The 12,299-nt window shown below is 32.3% G+C and overlaps 3 protein-coding genes across 5 annotated transcripts; 1 reads left to right on the top strand and 2 right to left on the bottom strand.

Moving 5' to 3' along the window:
• Positions 1-150: 150 nt before the first annotated feature.
• Positions 151-3,548, bottom strand: LOC143150377 (proliferation-associated protein 2G4). Its single transcript, XM_076318607.1, has 7 exons — positions 3,389-3,548; positions 2,573-2,807; positions 2,313-2,475; positions 2,053-2,232; positions 1,722-1,970; positions 1,490-1,636; positions 151-1,418 (listed from the first exon to the last, which is right to left on the bottom strand). The coding sequence occupies exons 1-7, from the start codon at positions 3,471-3,473 to the stop codon at positions 1,314-1,316; spliced, it is 1,164 nt and encodes a 387-aa protein (XP_076174722.1). The 5' UTR covers positions 3,474-3,548; the 3' UTR covers positions 151-1,313.
• A 386-nt stretch (positions 3,549-3,934) lies between these two features.
• Eif4b (eukaryotic translation initiation factor 4B) lies at positions 3,935-8,638 on the top strand. Of its 2 annotated transcripts, none has more exons than XM_076318605.1 (12): positions 3,935-4,091; positions 4,307-4,435; positions 5,218-5,396; positions 5,468-5,575; positions 5,676-5,871; positions 5,945-6,190; positions 6,276-6,534; positions 6,609-6,657; positions 6,736-6,841; positions 6,941-7,037; positions 7,106-7,172; positions 7,232-8,638. In XM_076318605.1, the coding sequence occupies exons 1-12, from the start codon at positions 4,082-4,084 to the stop codon at positions 7,298-7,300; spliced, it is 1,515 nt and encodes a 504-aa protein (XP_076174720.1). In that variant the 5' UTR covers positions 3,935-4,081; the 3' UTR covers positions 7,301-8,638. The 2 variants fall into 2 exon arrangements, with proteins under 2 accessions (XP_076174720.1, XP_076174719.1); XM_076318604.1 differs by having other exon boundaries at positions 3,937-4,091; positions 5,215-5,396.
• Sec15 (exocyst complex component Sec15) lies at positions 6,181-11,992 on the bottom strand. 2 transcript variants are annotated; one of them, XM_076318596.1, is made up of 13 exons: positions 11,624-11,992; positions 11,071-11,236; positions 10,704-10,990; positions 10,482-10,584; positions 10,166-10,411; positions 9,918-10,085; positions 9,776-9,847; positions 9,575-9,709; positions 9,146-9,516; positions 8,853-9,087; positions 8,634-8,775; positions 8,339-8,525; positions 6,181-8,256 (listed from the first exon to the last, which is right to left on the bottom strand). In XM_076318596.1, the coding sequence occupies exons 1-13, from the start codon at positions 11,707-11,709 to the stop codon at positions 8,133-8,135; spliced, it is 2,322 nt and encodes a 773-aa protein (XP_076174711.1). In that variant the 5' UTR covers positions 11,710-11,992; the 3' UTR covers positions 6,181-8,132. The 2 variants fall into 2 exon arrangements, with proteins under 2 accessions (XP_076174711.1, XP_076174710.1); XM_076318595.1 differs by lacking the exon at positions 11,624-11,992 and adding an exon at positions 11,327-11,460.
• Between the last annotated feature and the right edge of the window lie 307 nt (positions 11,993-12,299).

Genomic DNA, 12,299 nt, shown 5'->3' with positions numbered 1-12,299 from the left:
TTCCTTCAAGGAAAATGCACGAATTCGTTCTTTCCACATTCGGTTGATACTTTTATTGTACGTATTGCACCAAATATAATGGAAAGATACTCCTGCAATTAGAGCAAATGAAGGACAGTGCACCATGACCTAAGACATCTTTTGTTTTACAAGCACACTCGGTAACATTCGACATATGCACAACTTGAGTAGAAAAAATATCTATAACAGATACATTATCTATCCTCCTTATACAAAACTATTATTACATTGTATTAATATTTCATAATTTCCGTCTTTTGCCTCGGTAAGACGATAATTCCCCAAGAATCTTCTGTTCTTTTTCACTCGAACGTGAATAACACGAGGTGCACCTGTAATTAGTTCCAATAACTTTTACTCTAAACACGCAGTAAAATTTGCGCAGAGCCAAACTGAATGGAATAAAATATTTTCTGACGGTTGGGAAATTCTTGCAACGAAATACTCCGTGAATCATTGGCATTTCATTGTTTATACGGAATCCCAATGTGAACATTTTCATTCCAATTGTACAATTCATAGTTAAATGTCCTTTTTATGGCATTAATTCTCATTTACTAGACACGAGATGCAAAATCAGCTAGTGCAAAACTAGCAATGGTGTCGAAGTGAATCGTGCATTCAAAAATTGCGATATACGTTAACCATGATTTTGTTAAAATAATTTTTCTTTTAATGTAACTAAATTTCAAGTAAACATTATTTAACGCAATATAGTTTTTGTTACAAGTCAGAGAATGTTTACGAAATCAAAATCGTACTTTATTGTTGTTTCTTCCACGAAAGAAACACAATATGAATGCACGTGCGATTCACTTTTTGGCTTGGTCAATCTAATTCGCAGAGCGTAGTCATATATAATTCGACCATTATTTGCGAAATAAGTTCACATGCTTGAAATGTAATACAGCTGCAAAATGTCTTATGAATAATTATCTTTCAGTGTATAATAATACCATGGTCCATTAAAAGATATTCCGGTATAAAAACGTAAATGTCAATAAGTGGCGGCATAGTGTGTCATAAAGTCTGATTCTTTCAGGGCAGAACTCGACACTTTCCGAGTTGAATAGGGACACAAATACGTGCGTTAGACAAATAGCAATGATTTTTAAATGTTGGACATAACGATATAAGAATCACAATTTGTAGATTGTGTGTTCCAAAAGTGGAACAGGTATTGAGGTACGGTGAACGTGAAAAGTGTCTAATTTCTGCTCTGAAGCTGCTAAACAAAAAGTAACGTATGTGCACGATGTTAATACGTTATGATGAACGCTAAAATGGTTGTGTTAGGCCTTGGCGTCAACTTCCATTACCACTTCACCTACAGCTTTCTCGGCCTTCTTTTTCTTCTTCTTTGCAGACTTCGGATTTGCCGAAGTGTACAAAAGGGTCTGAAAACGTAGTAATTAGCTAAGTAACACATTAATCAGAAAATTAAATAAAAATAACATTTAATTTGTACCTTTAATTCAAGATCTTCAACAACACAATCGGATTGATAAGTATCGAGGTCAAAAGGTAATCCCGTAATTTTATGTGGCCCACTAGGCATTAATAGTACTGTGAATTTGAATTGTGCAACAAATTCATTTGGTTTTTCGTACAGTACCTAAAACAAGTATATCAAAAACATATAAATGTTAAATAAGGTACAACAAAACTAACAAATTATGTTAAATATGATGGAGACATACTTGGAATGGTTCAATCAACCTATGATTTACACATTCCACAACTGCCATTTTTGCTTTTTTCTCATCTTCAAAAGTACGTAAATTAAATGGCATAAGACCATGATTATGAGTAACTTTGGAGTAAAACATACGCGACGCTTTTAACTTCAGCTGATATGTTTCCTCTGTTTTTTTAAATATAGTAACTCGAGTATCCTGCTCTCTGCCTATACCTTCACCAGTACTAACCAGAACATCCATAGCATATATCTAAAGGAGTTTGTATATGTTACGTAAATGCTTCTTTAAATTTGATCAATTATATACTTTCAATCAATTAAATGCATTATACCTCATGAGTTTCAAGGGTGTACTTTTCATGGTCCTTCTTCTGTGCATCGTTTGGATTTTGAATTATAGTTTTCTCTCCATCTATTTTAAATTGTTTTAATTGATGGCTTAACATTCCCTCGATTGGTTTACATTTATATGCTTCACAAATCTTCTCCACTGTTCCTGTTATTGTATAAGTCTAAAGAGAGACAAAATTATACATAGAAATATAAAGAATGAAATAATTAAATAAAAATATAAGATATATGAAAATCTTACCTCTGTACCTGGTTTAAGGAGCCTCAACGCAGCTTGAGATGCAAAATGTGCAGCTAATACTACATCTGCCTTTCTCCCAGTAACTTTTGTTGCTGACGAAGAACCTATAACAATGGTATGTGCCACAACTGCTATAAATCCATCAATGTGTGCTCCAAGATCTCTGAAAATGTCAATGGATAGATATTTCAATAACACAAGAATATTGAAGTTATCAATTACAATATTAAATATATTTTATTGACAAGTCATGAACTTACACTTTTACCATATCTTCATCTTTAAGTATGAGATCTGGTTCACTAGCAATTGGTGAAAAGTGACAGATGCAATTATTAACCGATATGCACGTAGGAAAAGCAATTCCCTTCTTCAACTCTTTTTCCTTTTTAAAAACCTTACTGGTTTCTTCAAGTAACAATTTATCCCCAAACTCACAAATTTCCCTGACTGACTCTCCAACGACACATTTATCTAAAACTTGCCTCAATACCCCTGAAATTATAAGTAAAAATTTATCATTTAAAGCAATAATGCCAAAAACCATATAGTCAAAATACAATTTACAGAAAATCACCTTATGCACGATTAAAAATATTTTATAATTTTTATTCAACATACAAATTATGAATCAACTATACTTTTAAAAGAAAAATAAAAGTTAACGTATAACAAAATCAATATACAAAAGATAATCATAAAATATTTGGTGACTGGTCTTTTTACAGAAATGGAAACACACCGAGATATCAGACGAGTGGATTATGGTTATTGATAAAAATGTTACGTTCCAATAATAAAAGAAAACTGACGACTTGTAGAATCGAACAGAACAAGATTAATAATTCCTTTTCGATCGATTGTTAGAAAAGCATGAAATATGCAGGTTATCGATAAGTTATTGAAATGTAATAGTCAATGCTAGTCTATCCCACATGGTAAGGGGGCCCGGCATTAGCGCGCCACATTCCATATGGCCAGGCGGAAAATATAACATTAAGGGGCCCGTGCTTTCACGAGACAGTGTCACTTTTAATTTCTGGGCTTCATTAGAGAACGTTAAGTCGTTTTCTTACGATTTACGATCTCGCCGGCCATTTTATACTTGGTAACAACCAAGTCTTCGGTGATGGTCTTCTCAGTCTCCTCTTTGTCCGCCATGTCTTCAGCACACTATGTTACGATCACGTGACTCAGATCTCCTTTGCAGTTGCTTCCTGTAACAGCCTGCGCTACTGCCGTCTCGAATTAACTGAGCGTTCCGAAATTTTCTATAGACGGACACTACCAATCTCGGAGTCGAAGATTCCGCCAATAATCCTGTTATTGATATTTTTGTTTTCGTAACCATGAATATTTTTGTCTGGTTATTAAAATTTTCAAATTTCAGTAATTATAATATTATTTCGTGTTCCTATTTATTTATGCACTGAATTCTTTTCATTTCCTATTATTAAAGACATTAACCCATTTGAAGAACTTCACTTCAACTCTTTTTAAATATTTGTGTAACAGTGAAAATAGAAAGTTATTTTTAACTATCACCAACGAAAAGAGTATAAATTTACTTATATAATTCGTTTACGTAAAGTATTTTCTAAATAAGCACATACATTTTCCTTTCCTTTTCTCTCGCATTCGCAATGTACAAAGTTGGCCGACATGCATCTTTCTAAAACGTGTTTCATGCCTTATGGATCCTGAGGTTGGTCGTGCGGTCCATCGGAACGCGAATTTGATTTACGTTGCCTTAAATTCGAGCTGCAATCATGTCTTCAGGTAAATTTTGTCTAAAGATAGAGTTAAATGCCTAACACTTTGTCCATATATACATGTTCTCAACATCAGAATCGTTGTTGTTGATACGTTTTCATCATTTTTTCGAAACATAACCAAACTTTTTGCAAAATGCAGCATGCTTTCAATATTGTACCACAGTATATCAAAGATCTCTTTTAAATATGTTGGTTTTTACCGGCGTTTATTTCTCCCAGGCAAGAAAGGGAAGAAAAAGAAGGGCAAAACTGTAGGTTTAATGTCATTTTTGGCTGATGGGGGTACAATACCCACTGTGCCAGTGAAACCATTGGGCAGCTGGGTTGATGAAGTGGAAGATGAACACGGTAAATCAAATTTATACTGTTTTTGTTTCTTGTTGTTCAATTCTTGTAATACCTTTAACTTGGTACTCTATAATGAATACATTTACATATAGAGTAACCCACAAGAAATAGGCTACTTTAATATCTTTTTTATATTAAATAATAGAGACAAATGTTATTTAAAATAGTTGTTTAACTTTAGAGGACACAGGGAGATGGAATTTGTTGACAGTTTCTTTATGAATGAAGATATACTAGAAATCTGAAGGTCAATTCCATTTCTTTAAATGGTTTAGTTTTTTTACAGTAAAATTCAAGAGAGTAGTAAATTTATAAATTAAAAGAATTATGTGTTTTTTTAATTTTTTAAATATTCACCTTCTAAAGCCTCATTAAAACATTGTTTATTGTTTGTAATATCTAAGATACTGAGTATTAATGATTTTGGGTACTACTAATTTAGTAGCTGAATATCTTGAAATGTATTAACTTTGGGATAAATATACCTTAATATTTATTCAAAAATGCAATTGATCTTAAAATATTTTCTGTACTTTCAACCACAAAGAAACTTATTACCATATATCTCATAAAGCCATACAAAATTCATAAGTAACAGTTTTTCTTGTTATTTAAGATGATGAAGATACTAAGGTTACCTGTTTCTAATGGGAAATCTTGTACATTTGAATATATTTATAAATGAAATGTAAATAAATGTCTAAATATATCTTTAAACACATTACTATTAATTTATATTGTAAGCACTCTAAAATATATTAGCTATTGTTATGTGACAGAAGGATTTACATCAAGAAGCAGCAAAGAACCAGTAATTTTACCTACAGCTCCAAGAGCTGCGCGAGACCCGCGTGGCACTGATGATGATGTCCCTATTAATCCACCTTATGTAGCGTATCTTTCTAATCTTCCTTATGAAGTGGATGAATTATATCTGACAGAGTTTTTCGCAGACATGAAGGTCAGTTTGTGAACATATAATATTAGAGGTATTTAATCATTACATTAATTTGTATTATTCTTACTTTTCAGATTTCTAACATACGTCTGCCAAAAGATTCTAACAAACTTAAAGGATTTGGATATGTGGAATTTGAAGATCGTCAAAGTTTAATTGATGCTCTTAATTTATCTAATACAGTAAGTTTAAAATTTAATGATCCATTTTGATACATTTCGTTGTTAGCTTTTTGACGAAATATAATGTAAAAAGGTTATATATAAATTATTTTATTCATAGCCAATGAAAACAAGGAGAGTACGAATCGATATTTCAAATAGTGTTAGCGATGATCGCCGTGGTGGACGTATGGGAAGAGATCGTAGAGATAATTATGATGACCCTGAACGTACATCTGGAGACTGGAGAAGTGGTCCCCGAGAAGAAACCGCGCCTACAGATGGAGACACATACCGAAGCCGATATGATCGTGATGGTATTACAATAAATTTTCATGTGTTTACAATTATTTATTAAGAAAGTGATAAAACTAACACGTTTGTTTTTAGCTTCTGATTATGATAACAAACCTGGTGCCTGGCGTGACAACAATGATAGAGGAAGACCAACGTTTAGAGACAGAGGCGGATTTAGAGATGATGAACGAGAGAGAGATTGGTCTCGCTACGATAAGGATAGTCGAGAAAGAGAAGGAGACAAAGGGAGCAGTTTTGGGCCGCGTCGTAATTATGGAGATTTTGATTGGAATCGAGATGGTCAACGTAGGCAAGAAAAATTCAGTACAGACAGTAAACGTAAATAATATTTATTCATGTCATAGATAGAACATACAACATATTGTAATAACAAGCATCTACTAAATCTTTTTAAATATTACAGCTGAATTAAAAACTAGGCCAAAACTACAGTTACAACCTCGTACAAAACCTATTGAGCCTATTACTGTAAAAGAAGAGCAATCTACAGCTCAATCTGCTCCCGCTACTACTTCTACTCCTACTTCTGCCCCTGCTATCGCACATGCGCCATCAACAAATATATTTGGTGCTGCAAAACCTGTAGATACCACTGCCAGGGAAAGAGAAATAGAGGAACGTCTTGCAAAATCATATGCAGAATCGAAATTCAGAGAAGAAGGGTATAGAGAAAGGAGAAACTATTTGAATGTTTGAATACAATTAATCTAAAATATTAACGATATTATTCTTTTAGGGATTCAGAAAGACGTGGTAAGGATGGTGCTTGGGGCAAACGAAATGGAGTAAGTTTGGAATATTAAAGTTCGAACTTGCTAGATGTCGTATTACATACATTATCAAATATATGTTATCCTCTATAGGAAGGCCGCGATGAGAAAGAGTGGGGTCGACCAACTTGGCGATCGGATGAGGACAGAAGTCGACGAAACGAAACATTAGCGCCGCGAGGTCAGCCTGCTCATTCTGGTAAATTCATTTTAAGATATTTATATATACATATACACGTACAAAAATATTTTCATTGATTTGTAGTATCGATATGTTATACCTGTTTTTATAACTTAGATCAATATGGAGACTCTCGAGGACAACCCCTTTCTCGTGGTGGATTACCGCCTTTAAAAGCTCCTCAAAGACCTAATGATACTCGTGGTCCAGATAGGTACCAAGTATTTTGTTATTTTTACTATGAAAAATAAGTATACACTTTTTTAACACTTACGTTTACAGAGACCGAAGAGATAGAGAAAAGGACGATATTAGCAGGATGCCAAAAGCAAAGGATGAACAAGCTCCAGTAAGTGAAAAGAAATTTCAATTATTGACAATAATTATTCATAATTTTCTTTGTTTCAGAATTTCGTAGCTTCCAATAAGTATTCCATGCTACCTGATGATGTGGACCCCGACAATATTGATGATTAGTTCTGACCCACTATACATCATCAATTAAATTGTGCCACATACATCGTAAATTGGTCTATATATGCATATTATTAATTTGTTTTATCTCTATTAAATACTTATCGAATTGAATCATGAATCAAGCACTAAGCTCTTGGTATTACTTTACAGGAATTATTGTTGATTTGTATTTAATCTATTTTATTATTCTTAATATAATTACTTATCTACGTATGTATTTACTTTATATTTCGGTATGAATGTTTCATATTATTAAATCGATTTAAAAATTCGGATCACTTTAGAGTGAAGAATTACAATGATCTTTTTTTTAATATTTGATTCCGAAGATAATTGCATCCATAAGACTTAGGAATTGGGACTTTATACGTCATACTTTATCCACTGTACAGTTATTGTACGATATGTAACTCATTTACATGTAATATAACAATATCAATTTAGGAGGAAACAAAATAATAAGTGTATGGGAATTTACATGACGTATTATATTCAATTGCCTGGAATTCGATATCGTGCGAAATCATTAATAGATTAACAGGAGTAGACAATTGCAACATTATTGAACATCGAAAGGTTCAATACTACATCTGAACATGAACGGAATAAAATGTACATCTGTGTGTCGTGACGCGGCATGGAATTGCTATTTTAACAATCGTTGTATCATGACAATATAATGAAGCTGAAACGCGGGTGATTAATGAAAATTTTTTTATAGCCATTTTATTATAATAATAAGTTTCTAAAGGATCATGCCTGGGGCGTATATATTAAAAATTATATATTTACAATCTCTCTTGAGGTATATACATATTGACTTCAGTTTTATTTATTGCTGAGTAGTTTGTGCCAATTGGCGCAATTGTTTCAGTACAGTTTCCAAAAGTTTCTTCTTATCCCGCTCACTTTTCTTTAACACAGAAAATACTGTCTTCTTATCAGATTCTTTTAACCTGCAAATATGCACATCGCTAAAATGTAGATATCGATATATAAGGCAATATTATACCAAATGAAAGAAAGCATGGTACATACTTCTCTAATAAAAGTACAGCCATGTTTGGAGTTACCAGAGTATATTTACTTGATTCATGACCATAGTCGTGAAAATAAGTAGGCCAGTCCCAACTCATAAATAAGTCTAGTAATTGTCTTAATTGTGCGAAATATTGAAGCAAGGTACCTTCGGGTAAACCAACTACAGGTTCTGAGGCAGCAAATTCTAAAAGTTAAAATATCTTTTTAACTTATGTTCGGTTGATTCAATACAATCAGAAATATTTTGTAACCATATATTGTACATCTCATTTAAAATAAAAATGTCACATACGTTCACATTGTATTGTATCTAAGTTGACTTGTTGAAGAGCACCCATCGATATTTGTTTCACGTCTTCACTAATTAATATTCCTAATATAGCTTTTGCTATATGAGAACAAGCAGCTTTACAAGCAACTTGTGCAACTTCTTCCTAAAATATGTATATCCTCTCTTCAATTACAGAAAATTTTCTATTGAATGTAAAAGCTTTAAACATGAAACACATACGGGTAAATTAGTAAAACAAGTGAAAGTACTTTGCAAGAATGCTATGAGATCGGTAATAAAACCAGATGCATGTCCTTGAGGTTCTGCCAAGTTCCAATCATAATTTTCCAACTCCAAAAACTCATCAAGTTTGTTTGTTAATTTATCGCAAATTTGTTTCTCAGCATCATCTCTTGCAACTCTAAACATAGCTGATTCAACACCCATGCAACTCAATTGCCCCTCATGTGGGGTTCTGAAAAATTTACATGGCACATTATATGTTAATTATTAATGATTTATTTCATTCTTACCCTGTAATATTAGTCACAAATTCTTCTAAATACTTCGTAGACTTTTCGAGGTAACCTGTATTTATTATAATTTGGACCACTTGTAAAAGTGCTAACGATGGTTTTCGAAATAAGGACGATAAACATCCACTAAATGTTCTTGTCAATAATAAATTCGTTGACTTGCAAATCATCTCATCTATTTCAGTTTGGGTGAAATTTAAATCTTCTGAAAATTTTAAACAAGCATAAATGAATTCTTTAACTTGCTGATAAACTTTTGGTACCATATCTGAGAATGGAAACTTTTTAGGAAACTCGGCTCTCTCCAATTCCTCATCATGATAGGGAAATAAATCAAGAACATTATCATATTCTGCTTGCGTTGTAACCTAAAAGATAGTAATATGTACAAGATATAAAATTAAATAGACTAATAAAAAGATATACCTGAATTGGTAAAAAACTATCTTCGTCCAAAATATCTCTAAATACTTGAACCCAATGTTGCATTAGGACTTCATTATAATGTACTCGAATTTCTTGTAATAAGTCCCAAAGTTGCCCTACAGAATAGCCATAATTCTGTACAAAAAAAAAAATATATACTTACAACATTAATCGTAATTTATAATATATCAGTGTACTTACTCTTAAAGTTGTGTTAAACAACATTATAAGATTTTTTATTTTTAAAATAAGTGTTGCATCTGTACAATATGCCTAAAAGGATCATGAGGTTCATATTTTATTAAAATGCTCTTATCTGTACGTGATAATAATTATTACTTACAGAATGAGTGTGTAATGCATTCACTATTTTAGATAATGCCATGGACCATAGCTCATCCAAATAAGACCGTGTGGCTAAACCATTACCTGTGTTTAAAATATGATCTTCCACTACAAAGAAACCTACAATACCTTGTAGGTAAGTTTGATAACCAGCTATACTTTCATGCTAAAAGTATGAAATGAAGACTTGTAATTTAAAAATGTAAATAAACACAACAAAATCATTTTTGTGATAACAATATTTACCATATTAATAGATGACTGCAAAACTAGTCTAGCCTGTTGTTTTCTCTGTTGTCTATAGTACACTTTAAATGTTTCTCCTTCTCGAAGTACAGTATAAATATGCATACAGCGATACACTGGACTAAAGTCCATTAAATCTTGAGCACTTAATTCTTCTTCTCCTTCATTTGACAAAGAATTTCTAGCATTTGCTCTCTTCTTTTTACGGCCGATAATCTCAGCTTCAATAATTAGCTGCTCTTGTGTCTAATGTAAAATTCAAATAATGTATCAAGTACAAAGAAATTTTATTTCTAAGTTTCTAAATTTTACTCACATGTCTCATAGCAACTTCACCAATTTTTGGTGAATATTTTCTTATATTTTCTAAAAAGTCTCTTAAATCAGACATGGAAGCATCCTTTATATTTTCACGTAGTCTAAAAACATTGGAATCTATCAGTCACTTAATGTACTTTACTGTGTTTCTGTGCAAATTACTCTTTGGTTATATTTTGCTGTAAGATTAAGCATTGCTTTATCTTGTGATGTTACTCACTGTGGAATTTGTTGAGTAATTTGTGAAGAAAATCTATAGTTTGTTACTTTTGGTAAATCATGATGTTCTAACTGTTCCAATGTTTTTAATGCTGGATAATAACGTTTGTCTTTTAACTGTTTCTGTAACTTTGCATAAGCAGCTAACACAGGAAGACACATGGTAAGGCTATCTACTGCCGCAGCCATATTACTTTCTACTTTGCGTGCTTTAACAAGCTCCTCTCCTTTCTCTATTACTTTGGTAGAAGTAGCAGTAATACGTTTATCAAGTTCTAATATCTCAGCCTGTGGGAAAAATTATCAAGCTCTATTAGATTGTATTTCTTCATTTTCTGTAACAATTAAATTTCAAATTGTAGACCCACATTGAGCTGTTGTGCTTGAGAACGAACTTGTAAAAGTTCTCTGATTGAATCAATAAAACCTTGATAATGATGATTGCACATTCTTTCAATATCTTTATCGTGTGCTTTGATACGCTCATCGAGCTTCTCCATAAATTTTTGATGTTCATGTCCATCATAAATTGCTCTAAAAAGAAAAAGAATTGAAAGTAACATTTTTGTTAGTTTTTATTTTTAAATTATTCTTCTCTAAAACAATTGTTCTTAACTATAGTACCTGAAAACAAGGCCTATACTATTAGTATCTGTAGATTCTATTTCAAATAACAGGTATTCATGTTTTGGTACCATACTTGACAGTAGATTGTCAACTTGGTTAGTTGACAATCTTGACATGATACAACCCTAATTTAATTTTTCTCTTTTTTACTATAGTGACATGCACCCCCGTTTTTCACCCTTCTAGTGCGCATATGCACGGTAAGGGTTGCATCTGCGTGAAGGGGTTGTTTCGAGAGCGCGTCTTTTAACGAAATCATTAACAAAGAATGAATGTTACATTATGTCTACGTACCGAAAAGTCGGGCCCAAATAATCATCTATGCCTTCTATTTCTTGAATGAGAATATCATATCGTTGCATTCTAATTAAGTCTGACATTTTGATTGTTTTTCTCAAAGAGGAAAGAAAACGTCAAAAATTTTAACAAAATCGTTCAAATACCCTTAGATTTATTAAGGTCAGGTAATTTCCATTTGTTGTGTAACTATTGTCATGTCAATATAAGAAGCTAAATTTGACGATTTAATTAGAACATTTTCGTCATTGAAAATACTATTATCGAAATGGCAATGCTAATATCATTCGTTTGAACTGCCATCTTCATGAAACTGCATTGCCGATTCCACCACATATGATGTATCATGTAACCATACATACGCACGTCACTTTGCAGCGGTCAGTGAACTATCCAATTTAACGGGATAAAATACTATTATATTGTATCATGGAACATATATTTCAAAAAGTATAGTTTATGTTAACTGATTAATAAAAATTCAGTCTTATATAAATGTGACTGTAGACATTTAAATTAGCCGTTAGAAATATATATTACTTGAACCAGTTTGGTATCGTTTCATCAGTAAGCAAAATCGGCGATCAGTTTGGTACGACCGCAAAAGTATTTTTATCGATATAAAATATAGCATTTGTTTGGAGAAAGAATTTGTTTAAAAATACGAAGTCTG

This window comes from Ptiloglossa arizonensis, chromosome 8 (genome assembly GCF_051014685.1).
Source record: "Ptiloglossa arizonensis isolate GNS036 chromosome 8, iyPtiAriz1_principal, whole genome shotgun sequence".
Classification (NCBI taxonomy): Eukaryota; Metazoa; Arthropoda; class Insecta; order Hymenoptera; family Colletidae; genus Ptiloglossa; species Ptiloglossa arizonensis.
The sequence above is the reverse complement of the archived record's forward strand: the minus strand, read 5'-3'. Positions and strand labels throughout refer to the sequence as shown.

Bases quoted from the DNA above. Each gene is read 5' to 3' on its own strand.
- LOC143150377 (XM_076318607.1), bottom strand. From the start codon at position 3,473: ATGGCGGACAAAGAGGAGACTGAGAAGACCATCACCGAAGACTTGGTT. The intron at 2,476-2,572 runs GTAAGTTCATGA...TGACATTTTCAG, and splicing joins GATGAAGATATGGTAAAAGT to AGATCTTGGAGCACACATTG. The intron at 2,233-2,312 runs GTAAGATTTTCA...GTCTCTCTTTAG, and splicing joins TCCTTAAACCAGGTACAGAG to ACTTATACAATAACAGGAAC.
- Eif4b (XM_076318604.1), top strand. The intron at 5,872-5,944 runs GTATTACAATAA...GTTTGTTTTTAG, and splicing joins AAGCCGATATGATCGTGATG to CTTCTGATTATGATAACAAA. The intron at 6,842-6,940 runs GTAAATTCATTT...TTTATAACTTAG, and splicing joins AGGTCAGCCTGCTCATTCTG to ATCAATATGGAGACTCTCGA.
- Sec15 (XM_076318595.1), bottom strand. From the start codon at position 11,445: ATGTCAAGATTGTCAACTAACCAAGTTGACAATCTACTGTCAAGTATG. The intron at 11,237-11,326 runs GTACTATAGTTA...TTTTCTTTTTAG, and splicing joins AGTATAGGCCTTGTTTTCAG to AGCAATTTATGATGGACATG. The intron at 9,848-9,917 runs GTAAGTAATAAT...TGATCCTTTTAG, and splicing joins ATGCATTACACACTCATTCT to GCATATTGTACAGATGCAAC.